This window comes from Dreissena polymorpha, chromosome 13, assembly GCF_020536995.1.
Source record: "Dreissena polymorpha isolate Duluth1 chromosome 13, UMN_Dpol_1.0, whole genome shotgun sequence".
Lineage (NCBI taxonomy): Eukaryota > Metazoa > Mollusca > Bivalvia > Myida > Dreissenidae > Dreissena > Dreissena polymorpha.
Window position 1 is genome coordinate 58,882,346 of NC_068367.1, and position 12,145 is coordinate 58,894,490.

The following is a 12,145-nucleotide window of genomic DNA, read 5'->3' on the forward strand; positions in this document are numbered from 1 at the left end:
GATAATAGGATGACGACAGTGCGACAATACGATGGCGACAGTGCGCTAGTACGATGGCGACAATTCAACAATGCGATAGTACGATGGCGACAATGCGATAAAACTATGACGACAGTGCGACAATAAGATGGTGACAGTGCGATAGCACGATGGCGACCATGCGATAATACGATGACGACAGTACGATATGACTATCGCATTGTCGCCATCGGACACTCGCGTTGTCGCATTATCGCCATCGTACTATCGCGTTGTCGCATTGTCACAATCGTACTATCTAATTGTCGCCATCATACTATCGCGTTGTCTGATTGTCGCCATCGTACTATCGCTGGTCGCCTTTGTACTATCGCGTTGTTGCATTGTCGCCATCGTACTATCGCATTGTCGCCATCGTACTGTCGCATTGTCGCCATGGTACTATCGCACTATCGCATTGTCGCCCTCTGGATTTTAATGTGTAACCACGATGGTCCTAACGGTATTCCGTAGTTTTTTATGTTCGTATTTTAATTATTATAAAAAAAGGAGACACTTTTTTTATAAACACTTTTCAGATTATTACGTAAACGCAACCTGTGTATAAACTTTTTAAACCTTTCTAAATAGGCGATATTTGAAAATAAAGAACCACATAAGTGTGGTTTTTATGCAGTCCTTAAAATGCCATAGCCGCAATTTAGTGTTTAAGGACCGGTCACTATTTTTATGTCCCCACCACTATAGTGGGGACATATTGTTTGTGCCCTGTCTGTTGGTCTGTCTGTTGGTTTGTTTGCTCCAACTTTAACATTTTGCAATAACTTTTGCTATATTGAAGACAGCAACTTAAAATTTGGCATGCATGTGTATCTCATAGACCTTCACATTTTGAGTGGTGAAAGGTCAAGGTCAGCCTTCAAGGTCAAAGGTAAAAAAAATCAAAGCGGCGCAGAAAGGGACATAGCGTTTCTGACAAACACATTTCTTGTTATTTAATCAGCGCGTGCTCAATATAGAAGCACGTGTAAAATAATAATCATAATAGTCGTAATATGTAATAACTATTTTCGCTTAACAATGTATTTCAAACAGAAAGTATGATCATACTAGAAGCATGAATTTTTACCAATTACTGAGCTCTCATTAAGGCGTAAAAAGTGGTTTGTTTCCGCTGCAAATCTGACGACCTTAATTGTGTGTGCCGATCCTGAACTTGTTATTGGTATTGCACGTTAGTTCTGCTTCAATTTATTGTAAGTTTTTCCCCAAGTTTAAGTATCTCGCTGTTTCAACAATAATTTTATTAATTGGAAGTCTTACATGGGACTAAAGCATGATAGTCAAGTGCCACACTTAAGATGAATTACATAAATCCGGTTCGTAACAGCGTAAAAACACTTGTTTTCGGAATCATTAAATTGCAAGTTATTACAGTACTTCCTGCGTGAGCTGGGTTTAAAACATTGTTTTCATTGTTCGGGTTATGCGCGTTTATATAAAAATCAACACATTTGTTCGATCGTTTCGAAACAAATTAACGGATATCAGTGTTTACTTATCTTAAAAATCTGTGCCAGAACTCAATTCGTTAATATAAAGGCGCCATGTTACGAAACATCGGAAATGTCGTCTGCTTCATCATCGTCCTCATGACGTCACACCACGTGACCGGACAGGCGCATGACGTGACACAGTTGAACAGAAGGCTGACGATCCTCAAGAATTCCGTTGATCGCGATATCGTCGACATCCGGCTCGAGATCATGGATCTGAAGATGACAGTCGAGCAAATTGGAGTCGGTCAGAGAAACGCAAGCGATGGATCCATTATTGGTAAGGAGATTACAGAAGGGAAATATAAACAATAGATTAAGAATAAAGAACTTTTTAAAATTCGAAGGTCGCCGTGGTGTAATGGATATGGTGTCCGCCTTGCGACCGGGAGGTCACGGGTTCGATCCCCACCGTGGGAGCGTTCTTTAGATTTCCCCCAAAGACACCAAGTACTGGTTCTAGGCCCAGGAAACGGACTCGAGAGCGTTTATATAAGCCTAAGGCTTTCGACGCAATCGAGCTAAAATAAATAGGTTTAAACTAAACTAAAATTACACGTTATCCCTTGTTTGCCAGCGTCTTGTCTTATCAAAGATCTTAAGACAAATTTGATTGAGTTTTGAATATGTATAATATAAACATGTGTGAAGAACTTGTCAGATAAACATAAAAAGATTATACAGAATATACGGTTACCAAACTTTTTACCTTACCTCAAGTAATTACAGATTTTTGTGCAAATCGGTTTTACTCTTCCGTTATTTAAAAAATGTCGTTTGATAGTGTATATGACGTACTCAAAAAGAGTTCCAAATCCTCACCTTCAATTATAATGATTCGTCAATTATTCTGAAACTCAAAATGTATCTAAAGCATAATATGTTATAGTATAGAAACACAAGAATGGATGGCATTTGGTTGATAAGACAGAGATCAATATTGGTGGATGACGAAGTTAAACCGAAGTTAAGCCGTCAACGCAACTAATCTCAACTAATCTAAATTATGCAAGTAAATGTGATAATGTATGTTCATGAAAGAATATATATAATTATTTTGTCACTTAGTTTTAAAGGACGCGGATTGACAGGGATTTATCAGATGAAATTAAGGCATCGAACCGATCCTTAAAAGAATGAATATATTTAAGATATAGTTACCTCATTATCAAAGTAAAGTTAAGAGGTTTTTTCTTTATTTTAATCGATAGGCCAGGGAATGACAGATCTAAATCAAATGGAGATTACAGATCTCAAGAATAAGTTGAGCGCACATGAAAGCCGACTAAACAGATTATTTAGTACTGTCAACGAAATTCAAGTGGAAAATTCGGCACTTAAAAGTAAAGTCAACCAAGTGGTCGTAGAAAAGGAGAATGAAGCAAATGCTGAACTTCTCAGATTGAACGCACGGATTGAAACAAGATTTGACGATAAATTCATCGCTCTTCAAAAGAAGTTTGAAGAAACCGCAGCTGTGATGATGAAAGGTTACAAAGAATTTAAGAGGCAGATGCTCGATGAAACAAATACTTTTTCCCAGTCCGTGATCTCCGAACAAAACAAACTGAGTACAAAGATTGACAAGGCAGATGCAAAGATCGTTCGACTGGATGGCGAAGTAAACAGACTCGAAGTCAATGCATTGGTCGAGAAAAAGGAAAAAAACGAATTGATCAATAACTTAAAAGCTGAACTTCTCCAGTTGAACGCAGGCGTTGAAACGAAATGCGACGATAGAGTCATCACTCTTCAAAAGAGGTTTGAAGAAACCACAGCGGTGAATATGGCAGGTTACAAAGATCTGGAGACGCACATCTCCGATCAAATGAATAACTTTTCCCAGTCGCTGATCTCCGAACAAAACAAATTGAGTACAAAGATTGACAAAACAGATGCGAAGATCGTTAAACTGGACGTTGAAGCGAAAAAGCTGGATGGCTTTTCGAGAATTATTGAAGAACTGATAACAACGATTGGTAAGTGCATCACGGGCCAGAAGGGTTATTTCAGTGATGTATCATCATCATCATCATCATCATCATCATCATCATCATCATCATCATCATCATCATCATCATCATCATCATCATCATCATCATCATCATCATCATCATCATCATCATCATCATCTTCATCATCACAGTTAAACAACTTAAACATAAAAAATATTGACGTTTCTCTTTTAATCATCGTAAGAAAGATGCAATGTTAACCTGTGTTAAAAGTTTACGTTTGAGCCCAAATTACAAGGGAAACGTACACATCATGTGGCAGACAAATTTTTCAACAAACCGGGACCATTTTTTAAATTTATTGAGATAGCAAAAGAACAAATATTCCGCGCACGTTTCATGACGATTGAGAAAATTTTCCAGCCCCCTCCCCCTTTGCGGCCATGTTTTCTACAGACTCGAACCATTTTTTAACTCGGCTTAGATATCATAAGAACACATTGTCTTAAAAGGTTCCATGAGACTTTTAGAGTGTTTACAAGGTTTCACTATAGACATACATGTGCTTCCACCTACAATTTTATATAAGGAAAACTGCCAAACCCCTGATGGCCATGTTTTTCAAGTCTTTACAAGCTTTTTGTTACTTGAATCTTATACATAAGTTTTTTTACCTCACATTAACTATTTCAAACTTGGTCGATGTATCAAAAGCACAAATGTTCCTACCATGTTTCATGAACATTGAACTCGGTCCTGATAGCATAATAACAAATTGTCTGAACTTGTGTCATGATTATTTAACTGGAAATGTTACTTCTCACGTGTTTACAAGGTTTCACTATAGACATACAAAGAAAGCTACCCCGCCCCCTGATGGCCATGTTTTTCTACGGACTGAAACCATTTTCTAACGCAGCCGAGATAGCACAAAAACAAATGTTATTGGCAGGTTTCAAGAAGATTTCACATTAAAATGAAAGTTTCACTAAAGCCATATAAGGAAAATAGTACAACACTTTGGCGGCAACATTGTCCAACGCACCGGAACCATTTTCGAATTCAACTGAGAATAGATTAGAACAAATCTGTTGACTAAGTTTAAGGAAAAGTGGACGAAACATGTGATTTAAAGAGTGTTAACATTTTTATGTGTCCTGGTGACCTAGTGTTTGACCTCACATGACCCAGTTTCAAACCGGGTCGTGATTTGATTGCAACAAATGATCTGACTAGGTATGATGAAGATTCGACTAAAAGTGTGTCTGAACAGAGTGTTCACAAGGTTTAACTATAGCCATATAAGGAAACCGATAACAAAAGCACACCATATAAGCATATTTTGCTAACGTGTGCTTTTAATATGAAGGGTTTTGCTGTTCCCCCCACCCCCGAAAAAAATATAGAAAAATATGTGATAATCTTATTAAAATAATAATAATGGTAACATCCCTCGCCTCCATATAACGTACATTTACTTGTTAGTTGTTTCCCTTATATTTAAATAGTGAAAGCTCTAAACATCTTCTCTGAAACGATAACTTGTTTTCTTTATCTGTAAGTAGTGAAAACTTAAAACAAATTACCAAATTTGTTCAAATCAAGCATCTGTGATCAAACGTTAGCTAAGAGTTGCTTGCTCTTGTATATGTTTAAAGTGATGGACCTCTTTTACGTTTGTTAAAATCATATCTCTGAATTAAATATTGACCCCGCTCTGGGAATAACTTGTTCTAAATATAATTAAGACATACTGTTAAGACATAAGATACTATAAACATAAAACTTTATAAGAATATGTAATTATTTTTTAAATTACATATTTGTCATTTGCAATAATGATGAATCATCAATAATAACAGGTTACTGTCTGATCTTTTGTAATATATCATACAAGGCTTAGAATAATATAACGGCGAGGCTTGCCGAGCCGTTATTTTATTCGTGCCGAGCATGATATATTACAAAAAGAGCAGGCAGTAACCTGTTCTCTGTTTATCACACCTTTATGTACCCGAGTTTAAAGAAATAATGAAACAATCGCTAAAAAGTACAATGCTGAATTTTTAGCGGGAAAGAATATGATTTTTGTCGTTTGACGTGCTTGATGGGTTCTACACGTCACACCCATTTTTGGGTCACTAGGTCAAAGGTCAAGGTCACTGTGACCTCTAATATAAAACTTTGACATAGGCTCTAAAATCAAAGTGCTTCCACCTACAACTTTGAAACTTCATATGTAGATGCACCTTGATGAGTTCTACACGCCACACCCATTTTTGGGTCACTATGTTAAAGGTAAAGGTCACTGTGACCTCTAATATAAAACTTCAACATAGGCTCTAAAATCAAAGTGCTTCCACCTACAACTTTGAAACTTCATGTAGATGCACCTTGATCAGTTCTACACTCCACACCCATTTTTGGGTCACTAGGTCAGCGGTCAAGTTCACTGTGACCTAAGCCCCGAGTTATTGTCATAGCCAGCTCGTCGGGTTCTTCTCGCCACCTTTCTTCCTTTTCTTCTGACAAGCTTTCATTTATTCAAAAATGCACCCACAGTCGAGCGTTGGCATCCAATATGCAGTGCTCTTGTTTCACCATGTGTATTTATGTCAATACTCGTTGTTGAAAAGTCAAATTTACACAATAAATGTACATTAAACAATCTGGAACCTCTGGGGTAAGCTCGGGGGGGGGGCAAATTTATGATTCTGCTGCCAGTGAGTGGAATATTATAATCATATAGTTCTGGCTAGCACAACGTTAAATGACGCTTTTTATGATATTTGACTGGCGCGACAGGTCTGTCAATACTATATAAACTGTTCGCTGAAGTTTCTTTAGCTTATAATTATATAGTTAATGTAACGCTATCGTTTTATATTCACTTGCTTATTGAAATTCCAATAAAATCTCCTGATTGATAATGTATATTAGATGAAAGGTAAATTAAGATTCATATCAAATAGTTCTTGCTGTTGTACAGGGTTAACTTTTATTCTATAAGATTCTTTTACAAAGTTACATGATAAACTGAAGTAATCGATATATTTTATTTAAATAATTCAATATCAATATAACATTGGGTTTCCGGTAATGTCATCAATCATCATCAACAACAACAACACCATCGTCATCATCATAAGTACAATCATTATACACAACAAAAACCTCATCGTGATTAAATTCACAGTCACAATCAACACCCCAATAATATCATGATGCACTTTCAACACTGTCGTCATCACTGTCTCGTCTTAAGCATCATACCAGTTTTGATTTTACATTTTTATTAAAAGACCCATCACCGTGTGACCTTTTTAAGTATCATATCCTTATTTGTGTTATCCATGCACTGTATATATTTTCATGTAAATATTTTCAAATGTGCCATTTTCTTCTACACAATGAATTGATAACATCATTATTTGCATTTTGCTATTGAGATTTAAGTATTGCAAACAATTGTGAATTCATGCACAATCTCGCTATAGGAAATATGCAATAACATTGTAGATGTATTTTGTGGATTCTGACCCATTAAAAACAGCCCAGATTCCACAAATCACGTTGAATTCTTTATCACTGATTTGCACTTCAGATTGTAAGGACCCAACACCAGACCATGGAACAGTAAACACCACAGCAACAACGTATGGAACTGTTGTTAAAGTATCCTGCAATCATGGTTACGTACTGAGCGGAACGAACATCATAAAATGCAAAGTTGACTCTTCCTGGTCTGAATCAGCCACTTGTATACCGTATGGTAAGGAAGTTCTGTGCATGATTCGGTCATGGATCACATTCCGACTGCTGACACTTCGTGTCTGTTGCTTTAGTTTGATTTTTCTCCGTCCTAAACATTATCTTAGTAACTTAACGGCGGTGAGTTTACCAACTTGCACTTTACTTGGGTTGGCTGGTTTATAATTATTTCTTTATCACTAATTTGCACTTAAGATTGTGGGAACCCAACACCAGACCATGGTACAGTAAACACCACAGTAACAACGTATGGAACTGTTGTATAAATATCCTGCAATCAAGGTTACGTATTGAGCGGAGAGAACATCATCAAATGCCACGCTGACTCTGACTGGTCTGCATCAGCCACGTGAAACCCATATGGTTAGAAAGTACTCGGCATGATTCGGTCATGGTACACATTCTGATTGCTGACACTTTGTGCTTGTTTCTTTAGTTGGATTTGTTTTCCGTCTTCAACTGTACTTAAGTCATATCATGGCGGTAAGTTAACCAACTCACTCTATTCCTGGATTAGTTGGTTGTACCAGTACTAAGTGTACATACTTATGCCAGTAACTGACAACTGCTCTAGAGTATTGATATATTGATAGTGTTTAAGTGACTTGGCCACGTGCCCAATACCTGTGGGTCGATGAAAGGTACCCTGTCTTTCCAGTAATTTCCCTTGTTTACTGGAAAATGGGCTGGGCCGGGGTCTGCTGCGTTTTCTTCCTGTTGTCTATATACTATATGGGGGAATATATTATTTTTTTAGCCATTAGATTAGCTTTATGGATAGAATTTCAAACTCCTGGTGTGAAATATTATAATTATATTGTTAACGTAAAGCAATCGTTGCATAATCACTTACTTATTGAAACGCCAATTAAATTTTCTGATTGAAAATGTATATATTGGATGAAAGGTAAAATAAAATGCAAATCAAACAGTTCTTGCTGTTTGAATTAGTTTACCTCTTTTATATGCGATTCTCTAAGAAAGTTACACAATAAACTGAAGTAATCGATATATTTTAGTTGATATAATATTCAAAACCAATAGAAGTTTGGATTTCAGTTGATGTTCCTGAACGCATAATCAGTATCACCATGAATTCATCATTATCTACATCAATAACAGCATCAGCATCGTCATCATCATAAGTATAATCATTATAAACAACAAGAACATCATCGTGATTGAAGTCACAGCCACAAGTTACACCCTTATAATCATCATGATGCATTTTCAGCACTATAGTCATCACTGTCTCGCCTTAAGCGTCATACCAGTTTGGATTTTACATTTTTTTCAAAAGACCCACCACCATGTGGCATTTTTCAGCATAAAATCCTTATTTGTTTCATACATGCACTGTATATACTTTGATGTACATATTTTCAAAGGTGCTGTTTCCTTCTACACAAAACATTGATAACATCATTATTTTAATTTTGCTTTTGAGGTTTAAGTATTGCAAACAATAGTTAATTCATGAACAATGTCACTTTAGGGAATATGCAATTACATTGTAGATGCATTTTGTGGATTCTGACCCATTAAAACAGCTCAGAATCCACCAATCACGTTTAATCTTTAATCACTTATTTGCACTTCAGATTGTGGTGACCCAACACCAGACCATGGAACAGTAAACACTACAGTAACAACGTATGGAACTGTTGTTAAAATATCCTGCAATCACAGTTATGTACTGAGTGGAGAGAACATCATCAAATGCAACTCTGACTCTGGCTGGTCTGCATCAGCCACTTGTAAGCCGTGCATGGCTTGGAGTATCTCCAATTTGGGAAGGACACGAACATGTATATACAAATAAAAATGGAATAAATCCTAGTTTTTCGGTGTCCAAACTATAAATTTCATGGATATAAATTATGTGTGGACTTCATGAAAACGAGCAAGTATGATATTTTGGTGAAAATACAACTGAAAGTTATTTACTAAACAAAAACAGTTTTTGCATCTACACTTTTCACTGGGTGGGGATTGGATTCATTTTTTGAATATATTTTATTTGTATCATCAAAAACCAGTTTACTCCATCATCTTAGTTAACAGTTACTTCGTCACGCATGACAAAACCAATTCAAAGGCAACAGACAACCATCAAATGCGGCGAAGCATATCCAATTAACTCCGTTTGACTACACTACGTAGGTGATTATGACGCAGTTATAGTGATTATTTACGGCTTACTGTTTCCATGCTTAACACAAAGTGCAGTGTACTGTGACCGTAAAAATGAACAAAAGGGCCTATTCATCTACAGCAAGTGAAGGGGCGCCTACTGACATCAGCCTACTGGACACTTCACTTTAAGATTCACCCAAGGCTCCAAAACAAAATAAAAAACGTAACAAAAAGAAGAAGACAGATGACGATACATCAGGCCAAAAAAGTATGACGGAATTCGTAATCAACAAACAAAATGAAATCAAATCATCCACATCATCTAACTCAGAAACACCATGTATTACAAAAAGACTTGACGAAATAAACTCAAAACTTTCGAATGTACTCACAAAGAGCGACACTGATATAATCAAAAACATTATAAAAGAAACACTCGAAGAAATAAAAGAGAAATTGCTTGCATCCGTAATTAAACAATTAGAAATTATCGAAAGTAATATGTTCGACCAACAAAAAGAAATATCGACGCTTAAAGAGCAGCTAAATTCAAAAGAAAAAGAAATTGACGCTATTAAACAAAACAACCAGTCCACAATACAAATCTTCGAAACTAGCATAAATGACCTCGAACAATACGGGCGTCGGAACAGCGTTCGTATATCGGGCCTCTCGTGTGACGCGGAAAACCAATCATCTATTGCAGTGGCAGAACAAACAGCGAGAATGATTAACCATCATCTTGATATCCAGCTTATATCCAAAGACATAGATGTTGCTCACAGGCTCGGAAAATACGTACCGAACAAGAATCGTCCGGTGATTGTGAAATTTGTTCGACGTCAAACCAAAATCGATGTCATGCAACGAGCAAATCGATTGAAGGGCACAAACATTTACGTCAATGACGACCTAACAAAAACAAACGCAGAGGTGCTTGCGTCCCTACGTCTCAAAGACCCGGGTCGTGTTGAAAGAGCTTGGTCGCGTGAAGGCAAACTATTTGTGAAATATAGGGGCAGTGAACGCAGTGAAAAAGTGCTTTTTGACCAATATAAAAACTGGCTGAGCAAACCATGGCCAAAGAAAGAATCCACCACATACGCAAAGAAAGCCTCCTCTGGTGCAAACCTCCGATCGCCAGTCAAGAATTCATAATACCGATGTGTAACGTGTGACAACTTTGTATGTGGTTTCAAGTCATACCAGGTTTGCATGAACTCATAGATAAAAATAAATATCTGTTAATTATTAACTACATTTTAATCTTTCATGTTGTTGTGTTAACAGACACATATATAAAATATTTCCCACTACATGTACTCATAACTAAATTTAATATACGCAAATCGGAGTTATTTTAACGATCATTTTCATTTAGTTTAGAATGCTAACCTTCTTGTACGTCTCCGGATATGCCTATGTTATTTGTGCAAGCACCTAACTTACTGTGTAATTTTATGTTCCTACCTGTCAATGTTCTTTCGCACCCACCTTCCGGCTCCCCCCCCCCCCCCCCCCCCCCGAGTACATCCATACTTACCTGCCAACATATCTTTAATTCATTATTTCATACGCACTTACATAATCATCGACCTGGCAGGATATATAACCCCCCAATCCTGAGTACATCCATACTTACCTGCAAACTAAATTAATACTGTGGCCCATTGCTCGCTTATATAAATCTGGTACTGATCTAATTGTATAAATATATTAACGTTTAGAAGTTCAAATAAAGTTGCGAACTAGAAGCAATGCTATCAATTGATGCGTTTTCTCGCTAAGCGTACTGTTATTGTAACGTGCATCTCGTGCAAAACGTGCACGAATAAACATATTTTTAAATATAGGGATCAGTTATTGCGTGAAAAGCAAAATACAAATGGAGTTCACGAATGCCAGATTAAGTTTTACGAGCTATACGAACAATTGTCATTGTGCACTGTTAGTTTTCAGTGTTTTTTTTTATCCACAGTGTTTTCGTATGCTATATAGTTCGAAATATCATATTGTCAAATATATTACAACGGTATTCATTTGTATACCGATAAATATCATTCAATGGACATGTGCATATATTTTGAAATGTTTTTTTTGGTGAGTTATTCTGCCGCACCTTACAAATAGTTTATAGTATGTTTAACGTTATTTTATTGTTGCATTAAAGATGTTCATGCATTTTGAAATGTTTTTGGTGAGTTTTTCTGTCGCACTTTACAAATAGTTTATAGTACATGTATAATGTAATTTTATTGTTGCATTATAGATAAATCTGCCAGTGACCTTACTATATTAATATATAAAATGCCGTTACGAAGTGTCAAATTTATTTACGAAGTGAACTAGAAACAATTTTAAATCATGTGTGGCTATCTTCACTAAGTATACTTTTATTGCCACAAAAAACTCGTGCAAAACGTGCACGAATAAAACAGACTGTGAATTGAGGGAGTTATTTTGCGTAAAATATTAAATACTAATCTAGTTCACAAGTACTGGGTCAATGTTATTGAGCTATACAAAACAGGTCTTTGTGTGTTTTGTTTTGTCTTAATTTCAATTTTCATTCTTTTTTCAGCTATGCTTTTGTTTTTTTATTGAGAATTATTATTCAACATGCATGTGCATGTATTATTGTTTTGGCGACTCTTTATGTCTCACTGTTTATATACCTTACAGTACATATTAACTGTTTTTATATTGCTCCATGTAAATTTATAGTTTGACCCGAATGGATCTTTGTTC

General features: G+C 36.3%; 1 protein-coding gene across 1 annotated transcript in view; it reads left to right on the forward strand.

Annotated features, from left to right (window-relative positions):
- The first annotated feature begins 1,426 nt into the window (after positions 1-1,426).
- LOC127854695 (sushi, von Willebrand factor type A, EGF and pentraxin domain-containing protein 1-like) overlaps positions 1,427-12,145 on the forward strand; it is a 141,626-nt gene continuing 130,907 nt past the window's right edge. Inside the window, exons 1-3 of the mRNA XM_052389753.1 lie at positions 1,427-1,815; positions 2,747-3,514; positions 7,095-7,262. Of these exons, the coding sequence (XP_052245713.1) occupies positions 1,587-1,815; positions 2,747-3,514; positions 7,095-7,262 (1,165 nt within the window). The 5' untranslated portion in view covers positions 1,427-1,586. The remainder of the gene's footprint in view (positions 1,816-2,746; positions 3,515-7,094; positions 7,263-12,145) is intronic.